The following is a 15,911-nucleotide window of genomic DNA, read 5'->3' as shown; positions in this document are numbered from 1 at the left end:
AGCACGCCTTCTGCGCAGGCTTGGGTTCTGCCTTCACATGCGTGTGTGTCTGCATTTTGATCTGTATCTACTTTTACTTTGGTATTGAAAGTATATCTCTTGCCTTCTGCTCAATTTCCCTTATCTAGAAAAAACATATTTGTAAAGCTGTTTTTCTGCATCTGGAATGTCAGCCCCTTCCTCACCAGGATGGGTGAAGAGAGGGAAATCCGCCCTCCCTCCCAGGTCCCATTTTCTTTTGCAAACCTCCTCCTGCCCCGCAGACAGATTTCTCCAAAGACTCTCCAACCTGGATGTTTCTGACCAGAGGAAGGATGTGCCCAGCCTTCCAGGGTGAGGGTGGGGATAGACATGACCCAGACAAACAGGCGACAGAAACCCATTAATCAGGTTGCATGAAGCTTTATAACAACACGGTTTTCATTGAGCGGGAGAAATGACGGTTTAATAACAGCTGAGCGGGTTCAACTTTCCCCACACTCGTACAAATTCCAAATTTTACTAGAACAATTCCCGGTTTGGGTGATCTGCGGACAAGTGCTTTATGTCAAATGCTGCATTTGAATCAAATCAGACTCGTGGGAAGGGTCACTGTATTTGGCAGCCCTTGATGGGGGTGTCTGCAGACAGCCCTTACCCTCCCCTACCCCCTTTAACTGGAGCTGACAAACGAAATCAGCCCTCTTGCTGTTGCCAGCTGTGTGCCATCTCTGAATGAGGAAAATGAATCAGGAGATGACCCGAGGGGTAGAGGTGGGAAAAACAGAACAGAGATCCCTTCCCCCCAGCATCGCTGAGGGTGATTCATAACAAAAAGACATGCCGACTCTCTGGGCTTTTGCCTCTCTGGGGACCCTAAGGGAGAGAGTCCATCCCAAAAGCAGACCTCAGGACCACAGGGGAGGGTCTTTAGTTAAGGAGACCTCCCACCCAGAAGATTGGATTTTTTTCTTTCTCCCTAAAGTGTGCCATTCATCTTTGCCACATCAGGGCTCTGGACTTAGCTGAGATCACACGGCTCCAAGAGACATGCTGTGGGCCAGATTGTAGCGCGAGGACATATGCTAAGCTTCCCACCATCCAGGACGCTCATGAAGAGCCTTAGAAAGAAGGCTTCCAGGGGTGTTAGCTATTTTGGGGTGGGGAGAGTGGGGTGAGGAATGTGCATGCCTTTGCCTTCACAAGGTGGGGAAGAAGGAAGTCAAGGGCTTGTGGGATGGGACTTCAATGAGAAGGCTAGAATGCCTTAGAGGGACTCAGCCGCCCGTCACGTTCCAGGGAAAGCCCCACCAGAGGTTGAGACATCAAGGGTCTGTGCCAGGTACCGGTCTAGAACCCAGGTTCCCCAAACTAAGAGCACCCATTTTGGAGATCTTTCTTTTTGTCATTCAAATAAACACTCATGGCACTGTCTTCCATACTGAGAGGTACCAGACTCTACCAATGGGGAGAAGAGAAAGATGAATGGTGGGTTCTGTGGTCATCTGGTCAACCAGACCCAGACCTGGTTCCTCTGTGGGGTCGCCCGTGGGATCCACCCCTCTGCCTATGCCAACAGCCCTGGGAGCATCCCGTCTGGAGGAGGGAGATCGACTTGGTAACACCAGCAAACCTGAGGCTGCAGAACCTGGGGACACAGGACCCGGGTGAGGAGCACCCTTGCTGTTCACTCGCCTGCCCTCCCCCGTTCTAGTCTCATTTGTCCCCCTCTTCCTGTTCCCACTGGAAATCTTGGCCAGTCATCTGGTAGAACATCAAGTTGAAGGGTTTGTAAAATTTCCGCAGTCTGTGGATGACGTCGGGGTCTATGCGGGGATGAGTCCGGCCTTTGCTCTTGCCCAAGCACCTGGGGGCGCTGCTGTCTTCCGGCTTCTTGAGGCAAGGGAATCCCTTGGTTTTGTTGAAGTAGAAATGTTTCTCAGTCACAACGCGCTTGAGGCCCAGAAAATCCTGGACTTTGGCCATCTCCCCCGCGGGGTCCACTATGAGCCGCTCCCCGCTCACGAAGAGGATCTGGGAGAGGGGGAAGTACTGCAGCCAGTTCTCTAGGTGCAGCGCGTAGATCCCAATCCGGATGGCGCTCCAGGAGGCGTCAATGAGCCCCAGGGTCCGGTTTTTGAAGGCCAGCACCTCGAAGGTGGGGATCTCCGGTTTCTTTGACAGCGTCTGGGTGTAGTCGGAGATGGCCCTGGTCACGGGGTTTCTCACCACCACGATCAGCTTGATGTCCTTGGCCATGGAGTGGATGCGCTTGGGAGCCTCATTGGTCACAAAGTAACTTGGGGTCTTCTCCATGGTTAGCTGCCCATCCAACGTCTTGGGCATCACGTTCCTGGAAAAGGGAAGACAGCAGTTATTCCCATCTGGAAATAGTTTAATTTTTTTTGCATAAAATATATGGTAAGAATAACCTAGTGAGAAGCAGCCATATAAAATGATAAGCACTTGGGTGTTCTTTTCATTTCCATGTCCCCACTAGAGTCTTGACTAGGTAATTACCAGAAAAGGCCACAGAGGCTCCCACCTCTTTTTCTGGGGACCTTATACCCCTGGGATTAAATTGCTTTTCTACCTCTTACCAGTTATGTTTAACCTAGATATGCCCTTAATTTCTCTCCATATTAGTTTTATAATCCCTGAAATGCAGATAATGATAGCACTGGCTTCACATGGTAGTGTAAGGATTAAGGGAGATAATGTTTGAAAAGCATTTAGCACAGAATCTGTCATGTACAAGAGCTTAATACATTAAGGATCTTATTGTCGTAGTGGCTTTCAGAAAATGTTTGAGCTCAACGAGACCTCCAGGATTATCCAGTCCAGGGTTGGAAAACTACCATCCACCGAGCAGACTCACAGATAAGAAGGATTTGCAATCTTTACATAGTTGGAATAAACTCAAAATAATAATAATACTAATGATGATGATAATACTGTGAAGAACATGAAAATCATATGGAATTCAAATTTTCATGTACTTCGATAATTTTCATTAGGAGCACTCACTCCCATTCCATGTGTTATGGGTGCCTTTGCACCATGACAGCTGAGCTAACGGGTGCAGCAGAGACCATGTAGCCCAGGAAACCTAGCACATTCACTGTAGAGCCCTTACCTAAAACGTCTGCTGACCCCTGACTCTGTCCAAGGGCATTATTGCACAAATGAGGAAACCAAAGGCCAGGAACAGGGAATGGACACAGGAATTAGAAAGGTTTTGTGACCTTAGCAATTTGAATCATATCTCTGGTTCTTATGATCCTCGTTTGAAAAATGCTAACATTTACCTCAAATTCAGTTGAGAGTAAAAGAACATGTAGGGTGAAAGCATCTTGTATCGGTCTGCTTCAATAAACAGGATTTTCCTCTTTCTTTGCTCCCAAGTTTGCCCAGTGAGCCACAGACAGATCCTGCTCTAGTTTATATTTGGAATGTCCCCTAGAGGTACATGCTAAAGGTTTGATCCCTAAATGGTAGCACTGTTGAGAGGTGGTGGAGACTTTAAGAGGTGGGGCCTAGAGGGAGAATTTAGGTCATTGGGGGGCGTGGCCTTGAAAGGGCTATTGGGAACCCAGCCCCTTCCTTGAATTTACCTATTTTTGTACTGTGGTCAGCAGATGAATGGGTTTCCTTCACCCTGTGCTCCTGCTATGATGTACAGTGCTGTCACAGACCCAAAGCAACAGGACCAATCAACCATGAAACGAAACCCTCTGACAAGTTGAGCTGAAATAAACCTTTCCTCTTGTTAAGTTGATTATCTCAGGCATTTGCTACAATAATGGAAAGCTAACTTATACACATTCCACACCACGGTCCATGTCTTTTGGTTTCTTTGACAAGGGTGCTTTTCCCCATTGACCACCTTCTGCCCGTCCACCTTTGGAATGATGTCATCTTATTTGGGTTCCAAGATATTAAACGGGTTTAATGCCATCCCTCCAAATCCCAACTTGGCTGGCCTGATAGTAATAAAATGAAGCTCAGGATCCTATTAGGCAGTCAATTTGCTGTAGGCATATGTAGACCAGAGTTAATTGACGATAAACCTGTTCAATACCTGTCGGTACAGCAGGCCATCTGCCACCAGGTGCTCCATTAAGTCTATTCACTTTCGAGCCTTGCACCAAAGTGGTACATTTAGGATTACACAAGACCTCTTTGTTATGATGACATGCTTTTAAATGTCTCAGCTAATAAAACTTAATACAGACGAAGATCCCTTAGCTTCTCCTACCATAATTAAATTTATTTACTATCGCGTGTGTGGAGAAAGAATGACTTTTCTTTTATCTCTAATTCACATGCTCTGTCAATAATTAATTGCTGCTGGGTTTTGAGCTTTCGTTGCAAGCAGTTTTATTAAGCTAGAGGAATCGGCCTTCTAGAGAAATTCACATAGAGCTCGCTAGACCTTGTTAGTGCATAATAGTGGGGCAGTACGGAGTTTTCAAATCAAAGCCATATCCCTGATCATGAATAATCATACGTGTCGTGGAGTGACTGATGTGTTCTCCAAAGTATTTGGAATGTCATTATGCTTGTGTGCTGCTTTTGTCTTCACCAGGTTTAATTTCCACCTTTGGAGTCGTGGGGTTAAGAAACACAATCTTGGGACTCAGACTTGCTGACTTCAGAGTTCTGCTGACCCATATTTCCTGGGGGAAGTTACTTAGCCCCCTTTTGAGCCTCCATTCCTCAACTCAAAATAGGCTAATACTGGTTCATCCTCATAGGACTGCAATGAAGAGTCAATGTGGGAGCCCAGACAAGGGACTTAGGACAGCACCCAAGTCATGCCAGAATTTTTATTTCACTTAAGCCAGCTACTCAGGTCATTTTCATAGCAATTCTTAGAGGAGGCAAAGAAAATATTTGCCCCCCTTTGGTACTTGGTATTGAACCCAGGGCTTCTTAACCACTGAGCCACATCCCCAGCCCCCCCCCCTTTTTTTTTGTATTTTATTTAGAAACAGGGTCTCGCTGAGTTGCTTCAGGCCTCACTAAGTTGCTGAGGCTGGCCTTGAACTTGAGATCTGCCTGCCTCAGCCTCTCGAGCTGCAGGGATTACAGTCACGGGCCACCGTGCCGGGATAGAAATTTTTAAAAAATATTTGACCAAATGGAAAAGGTGAATTAAGGGACAGATCTCTTAAAAAAATGTAAATCGTGATTCAAGCCAATGTCATTAGCTGTACTTCTGTATTTAGATGCTGGTGACCAACCACTGGTTCAGCCTAAGTATAGGGAATGCTCCCACGTCCCATTTCTACTTCAATTGGAAAGATCAACCTCTTATTTTATTATGGAGCTTATATCACATTATAAACGTATTAATTTGAAGTTGGTGCAAAAAACAAAAAAACAACTGAAAAGAGCTATTTTCACATGGCCTGTTCCAGAAGTGGGTCCCTCGGATATGCTTTTGCACGTTTGGAGGGCTTTCTTTTTCTTTAGCACAGGAGCAGCTGCTTGGCTACTCGTCCTTCCTCTGCCACTCACACCTAAGACCTCAGAGCTTGCTTTGCCCCGAGCCCCATTCAGACGCATCTCCTTTGCTTCAGCTAACGGGCAACTCGTCAAGATCTCTGTGGATCTCGAGTCTTGCATCTGCAGCATCTGAGAGGAAGTGGTACCCAGCCCACAGGCCCAAGGATATCAGAGCGTCCTAAGTGTGTGCCTGGCTCATGCAGGCCCTGAGGGCCCCGTGAAAAGAGCAGAGGGGAGCAGAGGAGTCTGCGTGGCTTTTCCCATCATGCTACGGATGGGTGTTCAAAGCGTGTAATTTGTGAGGGCTCCCATGGGGCACTAGTGGTGAGACTGTGTCACAGAGCCAAGATCCAACCGGTGGTGGCATGCATTACTTGGGTTCCTTTGTTAGTAAGATTTCCAGTAGCAGCTCAAAGTCTATGCAACTGCAATCGCCTCTCTTCCTAAAACCCATTCAAACATCCATACATGATCATTTGCCATGAAGGTAACAGTAATGAATGAAATAGACACGGTCCCTCCCTCCACAGACCTACCAACCTGGCTGTCACTTTAGATGAATGTAGGAACTTCTTTCTTTTCTCTTGGTCCTGCTGGGGATTGAACCCATGGCATTGGGCATGCCAGGCAATGCTCTACCACTAGGCCACATCCCAAGTTCAAATGCAGGGCTCTTTGTAGCTCTACATGATTAACTATTGCAACCAACAAAGCAGCTATTACTATTATTCCAGAGAAGGAAACAGGCTCAGAAGCTAAAGATGCTGTCCAAGGTCTCACTGAGGGTGACTTGTTTTCAACATTTCATGGCTGTGCGGCAGTGATTCCATGCCAGCCTTAGTGCCTAACATCAGTTCAGAGCAAATAGAAGCTCAAAAAATATCTGTTGAATGAATGGGTGAATGAATGACAAGCCACGAATCTCTCTCCCGGGTCTGGGTTTTTGGTGATTGGCGGAGGTGTGCTCATCTTCCCTTTCTCTTCCTTGGTCCCCTTATCCAGGCCTCGGATCCAGCAACTATGTCTGCACTTCCTGGCCTCCCTCTTCCTATAAGATTGGCGCTGGCGCCTCTCCTACTGGAGAAGACCAACCTCTCCCCCTGGCTTCAGCTCTCATCCCCTCCATCTTTTCCAGAACAGTTCACACCCCAATCTCTCTTCTCTCCCGTAGCTTTTAATTAAGTTCTTCTCAACGGCATCTGACATTTCAATACGCCCATGTTCTCATATCTTGGCGTGCACGAGGAACAGGAAAAAGGCCAGGGATGCTAGAGGGGAGTGAGAGAAGGTGAGGCAGTTAGCAAACGAGGTCAGGAAAGATGGCGGGGAGAGATGGAGGAGGGCTTCACAGGCCACAAGAAGGACCCTGGAATGCTTTTTTCTCTGTGTAATGAGACGTCATTGAAGAATATTGAACAGGAGCCTGTGATCTGATTTGCATTCAATTTTTGGTTTTTGGCTGCTGAGAATGGAGAGCAGGGTGGCCAGAGCAGAAGGAAGCAGCCTCCTCAGCGGCCACCTCAGGAAAGCAAGCTAGAAGTGGAGGTGGTAAGGACAGCGTGGCCAAAGGTGCTCACGATGGGGACCTGCTTTTCTAAAAAATGCCAACAGTCCTTAATGATGGGTGGGATGTGTGTATCAGAGAGGGAGAGGTGTCACGGATGGTTCCAAGAGGACTGGGCGGAGCTGAAGGCCACATGGAGGCGAGGCTTACTGATGTGTGGAGAACCGTGGAGAACCAGCAGCTCTGGGGAGAAGGTACCAACTCTGACTTTGGAACTCTGACTTTTGGAACTCTGCGACATGAGGTATCTGCTACACCCTTCCGTGGGTGTGTTCAGTAGTTATCTGGATACACGAGTCTCAAAGGCCAGGGAGAGAGACCCAGGCTGAAGGAGGACATCTGTGTCCCGGGCTCACTCCGCCCACCAGGGTGTAAGAGAACAATGTAGGCCCCTCTTCACCTTCATTAATAGAGGGGACCTGACATTTGCCTAGTTGGGGAATTCTCTCAAATAGGAAAGGTGCTGGGCATACAACTTTTTTTTTTTTTTTTTTTAATTCCTTTGAAAAGATTTTCACTAACTCTCCGCCATGTTTAGAGTGAAGTGCTGGGAGCGAAGCCCAGGGATCCCAGGGCCTTTACCATGGACCTACTCCACCAACTCCTCCCTTAATGCCCAAAGTCCTCGAGAGCGACCTGCATTAGAGCTTAGAATAATGTCCCATGTCCTGCGTGGTTAGCACTCATTCTGGGGACCATCGGCATGGTTTTCTCCACCTTGGTGTTCCCAGCGCCTCATATGACATCTGCCATGTGGTAATGTGGTTATCGGTTGAATGAATGACTGACCTACAAATGAATACACGGTCCCTGGACACCAGGCGAGTTGAGGCAGATTGGGGGACACGCTCCTCCACACCCAGGCCTTCCACAGCACAGGGCTGGGCGTGTCTGCGTTTCCACCATCCCTGCCTGAAAGACCATGCACTTCAGCGTGGACCATATGGTGAGAAAACACTGCATCTGGGCTTGGAACAGCTCGTTAACAGTATCTTGGGTGCTCGGAGCAGCCGTGACATCAGCGTCAACACACAGTCCTGAGGTGAGAATCATCCCGCAAGAGCACACAGCTGCTCTCACAGCCCCAAATGTTTACGAGATGGTCTCCCCCTCTGTCGCCCCGCCCCCACCCAGTCCCACCACCGCGGTCCTTTGCTAAGCACAGTCCCGTTCCTCTGCAGGCCAGCAGCATCAGAGGACTCGTGGGAAACCATAACAACCGTTACCATGCAACCGAGAGCGGGTGCTGCCGTTGACTGAGGGCTCCCTCCCCTCTGTGCTTCCCCGTTAAGAGTTCAAGTTCTAAGTCCGGACTGGCTTTTCTAAGCACTTTCAGACACAGGACTCTCCTGCCTCGTTGTTAAGAGCAGAGACTCCAGCTCTAGATGAACCCAGTTTGAATCTACTTATTAGCTGTGTGATCCGGTACAGGTTACTCATTCCAAGCACGGAGGGTCACCAACTGAAAATGATTCCACTTGCCATTTTTCAACTTCGTAATGATATGAAAGGAATAAATGTTCAGTCGAAAACCATGCTTCAAATTTTGAATGTGGATCTTTTCCTGGGTTAAAGATATGGAACACAGTACTTTCTCTTTGGGGGATGTTGGCCGGCTGGCCTTGAAGTCCTGGGTTCAAGTGATCCTCCCGCCTCAGCCTCCTTAGCAGCAGGAATTACAGATGCACCCACTGCACCTGGCTACGTTACTCTCTCTTGATGCTGTATAGCAGTTCCCAGGCTGTACCTACGACCATGCAGGTAAACAAACAGATGCTGCATAGTGTTCGGTGTTGCTGATCTGAGATGTTCAGCAGGTATACAGAATGCACTTTTGACTTCTGATATTCAATTTACAGTACATTTCTTGGGACATAACCCCATTATAAGTTGAAGAACACCTGCAATTTGTATCTGTTTCAATATTTGGAAAACAAGCATCCTTCTCACGGAGTATGCGATATTCAGATCTAGAGAATGACTCAATTATAGTAGGTTCTCAAAACATTAGCTGTTAGTGTTTCTCTCTCTCTCTCTCTTTTTTTTTTTTCCCAAGACTGGGAATCAAATCCATGGTCTCACACACACACCAGACAAGTGCTCTACCACTGAGACCCAGCCCCAGGCCCAACCCAGCTCTTAGGTTTTAAAGCAACTCTTTGATGAAAGTACCATTATTAGCTCCACTTTAGAGACCCAGAAACTGAGGCCCGGGTCTATAAATATTGATTTGTTGGCCCAAAACCAGAAAAGTGGAGTCAGAATTCAATCCCAAGAGCTAGAGCTCTTGGTCATCACCTGACAATATTTACTCAACATGAGCAGTGTTACTTGACTGACCCAAGGTCACTCTGCCAGCAGAGGGCAAAGGGGAAACTAAGAAGGAGATTTGTTCTGTGAGCTGAAAGGCCGTCACTGACTTACCACTGGGACACACAGAACCCAGGCCAGAATCCCTAGAAATTCCTGCCAGATCAAGCTCCATCATTCAATTTGTAATATCTGTCTCTGGGGCCTCCTCAGCTGAAGCAAATGGATACCATCATGAACGCCCAGGGAGAAAGCCGTCAACCCTATTAGATATAAACGTCCCATTCTCTCTGAAAGGGTCAGTGCGGAGCTTGCCTTTGGCTTGCCTGAATTCGAGGCATGTGGCCACCTCACATTTTCCCCAAATGCATTATCCAGTGGAATAAATGATGCATAAATTAGCAGTATTTTCTGAGCCCTCCTGATGAACTGTAACCCAGGAGGATAGCGCTTCCAGGGCAGGAAGCGGGGCCAGCTCTGCATGGAGGAGAGAGACTTACTTGGAAATTCACTGCAGCACCTGCTGCTTGCCACGTGCCAAACAGGCCACTTTCCCGTGCCGTCCTGGTTAAACCTTACCACAACTCGCTGTGTGCGTCATGGGAATGTGGAACCTGAGATTCAGAGAGAAAATGAATCCTGCCCAAGAACTCGGCCCGGACTTCACTTTGCCCAGCGATGTTGGGAAATCCATGAAGATTTCCAGCCCCCAAATCAGGAATCCAGAACTGCCTGTAGGCGGAAAAGTCAAACCACTTAAAAGCCACCCTTTTATAGACTCAAGAAAAGCAGCATGGCCAGGGACCAAGGCTGTCGGCCACACTGAAGCTAAGGAGAGTCCTGAGCTCCCACTCTGAGTTAACAGCCGACTTGCTAAATGAATTAAGGACAGGGACTCTCTCTCCCTAGACCTCCAATTTCTGCACAAGAAAAGGCTGCATTAACAGCCTCTCCCTCATTAATTCCCCTGAACACTTGCAGATGCTTATTAGGCACCAGGAGCTGGGCATATGTTAATAATAAGGCTAACATGATCCCTGCCCTTCAACAGACTATACGTTCTGAGAAAGGAAGGCTGGAATATTCCATTTCATAAAGTGTTCTGTGCTTCGAATAGGACAACTCTCTCGCAGGCAGAACTGTCTTTTCAAACGAACTATCTCTGCTTGGGCTACATTGCTGGACACCTATGCAAGGAAGAAGGAGGCAGAAATGTGTGGGGCACAGGAGAGGAAAGAGAGGAGAAGCAAAGGAGAGGAGGAGAAAGAGAGGCAAAAGGAAGAGAAAGAGCGAGGGAGGAAAGAGAAGGAGAAAGGGCGGGAGCAGACAGGCTGTGCAGATTCCACACACAGAATGATCAGGGAAGGAGAAGGACAGCGTTCCAGGTGAGTGACCCAGGGTCACACTCTGGAGAGGACTGTAAACTCAGGTCTCCTGCGGGTTTGTTGTTTTAAAACATGTGCAAGTTTCCTGCGTGCGTAGAAGAACCGGACCATGGTGGATTTCCCCTTTATGTAGAGCCATAATGCACTCGCTCGAAATACCACCAACACATAGGAGAGCGAGCAGGAGAGTCAGGAAAGGAAACCAAGAAGGGAGAGCAAGGGGAAGTACTGGGAACCAGAGTGGAGCAAACTATATTCCATGCTTGCGCGATTCTGCCTGAATGAACCCCGAGATGATCCATGATGAAGTACTAAAACTCAGAATGGAGCCACCATCTGACCCAGCTGTCCCACTCCCTGGTTTATACCCGAAGGACTTAAAATCAGCACACTACACTGACGGCAGCCACATCAATGTTCACAGCAGCTCAATTCACAATAGCCAGATTGTGGACCAACCGAGATGTCCTTCAACTGATGAATGGATAAAGAAACTGTGGTAAATATATATATATATATATATATATATATATATATATATATATATATATATATATGGATATACATATATGCAATGGAATATTACTCAGCTTTAAAGAATAATTAAATTCTGACATTTGCTGGTAAATGAATGGAGTTAGAGAATATCATCATGCTAAGTGAAATAAGCCAAACCCAAAAAACCAAAGGCCAAATGTTTGAATGTTTTCTCTGATATGCAGAGGCTAATTCACAATAAGGGGGGAGGGATGGGGAAGGGTAGAGTCACTTTATATTAGGTAGAGGGGAGTGAAGGGAGGGAAAGGTATATGGGGAAGGAGGGACAGTAAACAGACATTATTATCTCATGTGCAGGTATGACTGCATGACCCATGTGATCCTGCAATGTGTACAATCAGAAAGATGAGAGACTACACTCCATTTATGTATGATTTATCAAAAGGTATAAATGCATGCTACTGTCAAGTGTAACTAATTAGAACAAATAAAAAAAATTTTAAAAAGAGTGAAAAGAAAGACCTTGTGGGAAGCATGGACAGATATTTTAGAATCTGGAGGTTTGTCAGAGACATGTCACTGAATTGGTAAGGACATGTGTCCTGTAGAAACAGATGGAGAAAGAAGATGCTAATATTTTCCCTGGTATCAAGGAATAATCGGCAACAGAGAAGGTAAGCGCCTTGGCTAAGACCACACAGCTTGCATGCAGCAGAGATGAGATCTGAAACTGACTGACCACTCTTCCGTGGGGCAAAGGAGAGGATGGTCCCAAGACCAGTTGGAGCTTGGGGGTGGGGTCAGGCCAGCACCCTCAGGTGAAGAAACCAGGCTAATGGGCATTCCTACTCAGGGAGAATCCCTGGTCCCGGCAGACATGAACTGGAGGGTCTGGAGATGTGGGACCTGGATCGGCAGTCTCAAGAGGAGTCTTCCTGGTGGCATGGGTGTTCCCGGTGGTGGCTGAGCCTGAGGGCCGAGTACAGGAGTCAGAAGACGCAGAGAGGACGGAAGGTGGTTGGACGCCATACTAATGACATACGGATTCTGGTGACACTGTCCTGGGTTGGTTTTCCCTCCAGAGACCCATCTGGAAGGAAAGGCAGGGGCCTACCTCCAGCCTTGCCCCCATCACACAACTTCCTCACCCAGGAAGGTGGTCCCTATTCTGCTTACCAGGAGTGGCTAATTTTTTTTTCTCCAGGGAGGTGAATAGTCTCTCTATTTTATGGGCAAAGAAGAAGAAAAAAAAAAAAAAAAAAAAAAAAAAAAAAAGAAAAGAAAAGAAAAGAAAGAAAAATGTTAGACTGCCCCAGACAAACCCACTTTTAACCCAGGGCTTCACAATCTCACCACTTCACCACTTCGACACTTGGGATGGATAATTCTTTATGGTGAGAACGGTCCTGGGCATTGCAGGGTGTTGAGGAGCATCCCTGGCCTGCACCCTTCAGATGCCAGTAGCACCCTCTAGTCATGAGAGCCATAAACGCCCCAGGGAGGTGCACATTACCACCTGAGAAGAGCCACGGATCTACCACGGTGCCTGGACTCCAATCTGGGTTCCGCCCTTAGAGCTGGGACTTTGGGCACGTTTCAGAAGCTCTCTGGTGTGCCTAGCTTTCCTGATGACCATGATCATGATCATGGTGATATATCACGTAAGGTCGTGTTGAATGAGTCTGTGTGCATTCTGCTGCATTAACTCAGTTTGCCTCACTATAACAAAATATCTGAGGCCAGGAAACTTACAAAGAGAAGACGTTTATTTTCACCTGTGGCTTTAGAGGCACAAGGTTGAGGAGTTAGAGCTGGTGATAGCCTTTGTGTTGTCAGAATCCCTAAGTGGCACAACGTCTCCCATCGAAGAGACAGGAAGCCCACGTCTTCCCGTGGTGCTTAGTCTCTCTCTTCTTATGAAGTCCCCAGTTAATCAATCGCGGGGTTCCACCTCGATCACTATCGAATCCCAATCACCTCCCAAAGGCCCCAATGCTAAACGCCATTATCAGATTAAATTCCCATCCTATTGATGCCTCAAAATGGAAATTCACTTTCAACACGTGAACTTTGGGGGGACACACCTGAAATATATCCGGACCACAGCAGTTGCCTTTGTCGCCTGCTGCATAGGAAGCCCTATCCACGTGTTGGCTACCGTGATGGTTCTGAGTGACGCTTTACCACTGAGACAATTACCCCGCAGCTTCTCAAGGCACCGTCCCACCTCCTGGGATGCTGAATATCTGAGATCTCTGAACACACAGCCCTGGATATGGGAACACTTGCTGTGTGGACGGGCGCAGTGCTGAGTGCATGAGGACCATGGGAAGCACAGGCATGGAGGAGCGGGAGCCTCCGGTGGAGCCACGTGATCTGGTCCCAGAAGACTGGACTCATGCCCTACCCCTGGGCAGAACGGCTCTGAATAAGGACTCATTACCCGGGTCCGTGCAAACTAGTCACGTGGGTTTCAAGATGGTCATAATTTGAATTAGAATATAAAAACCTTTCTTGAAACCCAAGGGATGAGGGATAATTTGTCTGCTCCACACCAGAGAACTATCACCAGATTCCGAGGACCCAGCTGAAGTTGGAAACCATAATCTGAGCTGACAATAATCGACTCAGTGACCAGGTGTACATCCAGGGGCTGCACCAGGCAGACGTGGCAGGATGACCAAGAGGCCAGGCTAGTGAAGCTGCCCTGGACCACATCTGGGTCCCAGCTGGGAGATGAGGGAAGGAAGGAGTCATACACAACAGGAAGCAGAGGGCTTGGCGATCTTGACGCAGACCCAGGAACCAAGGGTAGGCTGCCGCTCTGGGTCTACTGTGGAGAGAGAATGGAATTTTCTTTGTCTTTTTCCTGATGCTTTTGCTAACTACCATCCTCAAGGAAGTGTGGCAGAATATCAGTAGAACCAGCAAGAGAGGAGAGAGAAGGTGTGAGAATCTCCTCCTTCCTAAGAACTATGTGGAAAAGTGACGCCTGTCGCCTTCTGGGGACCCAAGTGTCCTGAACTGTTTTGGGATGGATCTTCTCTCCAAGGATCAGAAGTCAAGAATCCTACCTGTCCTGTGAGACTACTTCTTCTTTGTGGCCAGAGACGTGATAAATGATAAATGATAATGTCAGCCTTTCTCCATCTCTATAGCCAGTCTTGCTCTTTCAGATGAGAACCAGGAGGACTTTACAGGGTCTCATCTGCTGGAATGGCGCCTTCACCCCCTCAATGGGCGGGAGCTAGTCAGCTGTGTTAGTCGGTTTTGCATTGCTGTGCGACCGAACTACCTGATGAGAACAACTGAGAGGAGGGAAAGTTTATTTTGGCTCATGGAATCAGAAGTTCAGTCCATGGTGAGCCAGCTCCATTGCTCTGGGCCAAAGGTGAGGCGGAGCATCATGGCGGAGGGACGTGGCGAAGAACACGGCTCTGTTCACGGCAGCCAGGAGGCAGAGCGAGGGAAGGGGGAAGGGGCCAGGGGAAGATGGAGCCATCCAGGGCACGCCCCAGTGACCCACCTCCCCCAGCCATGCGCCACTGCCTACAGAGACCACTCAGTTCACTCAACCAGGATGGGCAGGTTAGGTGACCGCTCTCACAATCCAATCTTTTCCCTCCAAACAGTCCCGGATTCTCACAGGTGCCTGAGGAGGACACCTCAGATCCAACCACAACACCAGCCATAAGGTTAAGGCCCCCACAACCATATTCTTGGATCAAGCCCTAAAAAGAAACAGGGCCTGGGTACGGGGGTAGTTTCAGGGTATGTGGTACCTTCTCCAGAGCTCTGAAGACTTAGTTGTCACGAGCCCTGGATGGCACAGTGACCCCGACACTCCAGGCCTTCACTTCAACGCTCTCAGCTGGTGTCCAGATTGATCTCTCGTATTGCATACATTTGTCTTCATTGGATCAAAGTTTGTGAAATGATTTCATACATTAATTTGGCGACTACAGTGTGCCTGGCACTGTGCTTATTAGGAGATGAAACCCAGCAAGACTCTCCTTCGAGTAAGTTCTCACTTTCTGAAATAGAAAATCAGTTTGCAAGGACTGTATCTCTTAGGATGTAGGCTAGTCCCGAGTTTCAGGCTGGAGGTTACTGGCTGAGGGTCCCCTGGACTCAGAACCCACAGGCAATGCCTGCAGAAGCAACCCCAGGGAAGCCTCCTCCTGACCCAGGTGTGCGGTTGAGGGGTCGCTCCAGGGCGCCATCTCTGAGTCACACTTGCTATTAGCAACTTGCTTCATGCCTCAGTCTACAGTTCCATCATCTGTGGAATGGGACCATGCCATCTCCCGACCATTCACAAGAAAGGAGATCAGGCACCCTGGCACCGAGCAAGTACTGGTGAAGGTCCCTCTTGCCATCATGGAGCACACAGTAGGTGCAATGATCTCTCGAGCGAGTGACGGGAAGAGAAGAGCCCTGGCCAGATTCTGACGCTGAAGGCCTGTTACTGCCTGCCTTGGACGTGCCTCCCTGGTATGTGGTGACCCTAATTCAGAACCCCACCTCTCCCAACGGCATTGAACCAGCCCATTCTATGAACCGCCAACAGCTTCAGTATGGCACGCACGTATGCCAGAGGAATTCTAGAACTTTCTCCTTGCACCCCGAGGAGCCTAAGCATTTGGAAGCCTTGCGGCTGGGCA

The 15,911-nt window shown here is 48.2% G+C and overlaps 1 protein-coding gene across 1 annotated transcript in view; it reads right to left on the bottom strand.

The window, feature by feature from the left end:
- Positions 1-418: 418 nt before the first annotated feature.
- HS3ST4 (heparan sulfate-glucosamine 3-sulfotransferase 4) overlaps positions 419-15,911 on the bottom strand; it is a 379,070-nt gene continuing 363,577 nt past the window's right edge. Inside the window, exon 2 of the mRNA XM_079120913.1 lies at positions 419-2,332. Within this exon, the coding sequence (XP_078977039.1) occupies positions 1,696-2,332 (637 nt within the window). The 3' untranslated portion in view covers positions 419-1,695. The remainder of the gene's footprint in view (positions 2,333-15,911) is intronic.

This window comes from Sciurus vulgaris, assembly GCF_902686455.1.
Source record: "Sciurus vulgaris genome assembly, chromosome: 18".
Taxonomy (NCBI): domain Eukaryota; kingdom Metazoa; phylum Chordata; class Mammalia; order Rodentia; family Sciuridae; genus Sciurus; species Sciurus vulgaris.
The sequence above is the reverse complement of the archived record's forward strand: the minus strand, read 5'-3'. Positions and strand labels throughout refer to the sequence as shown.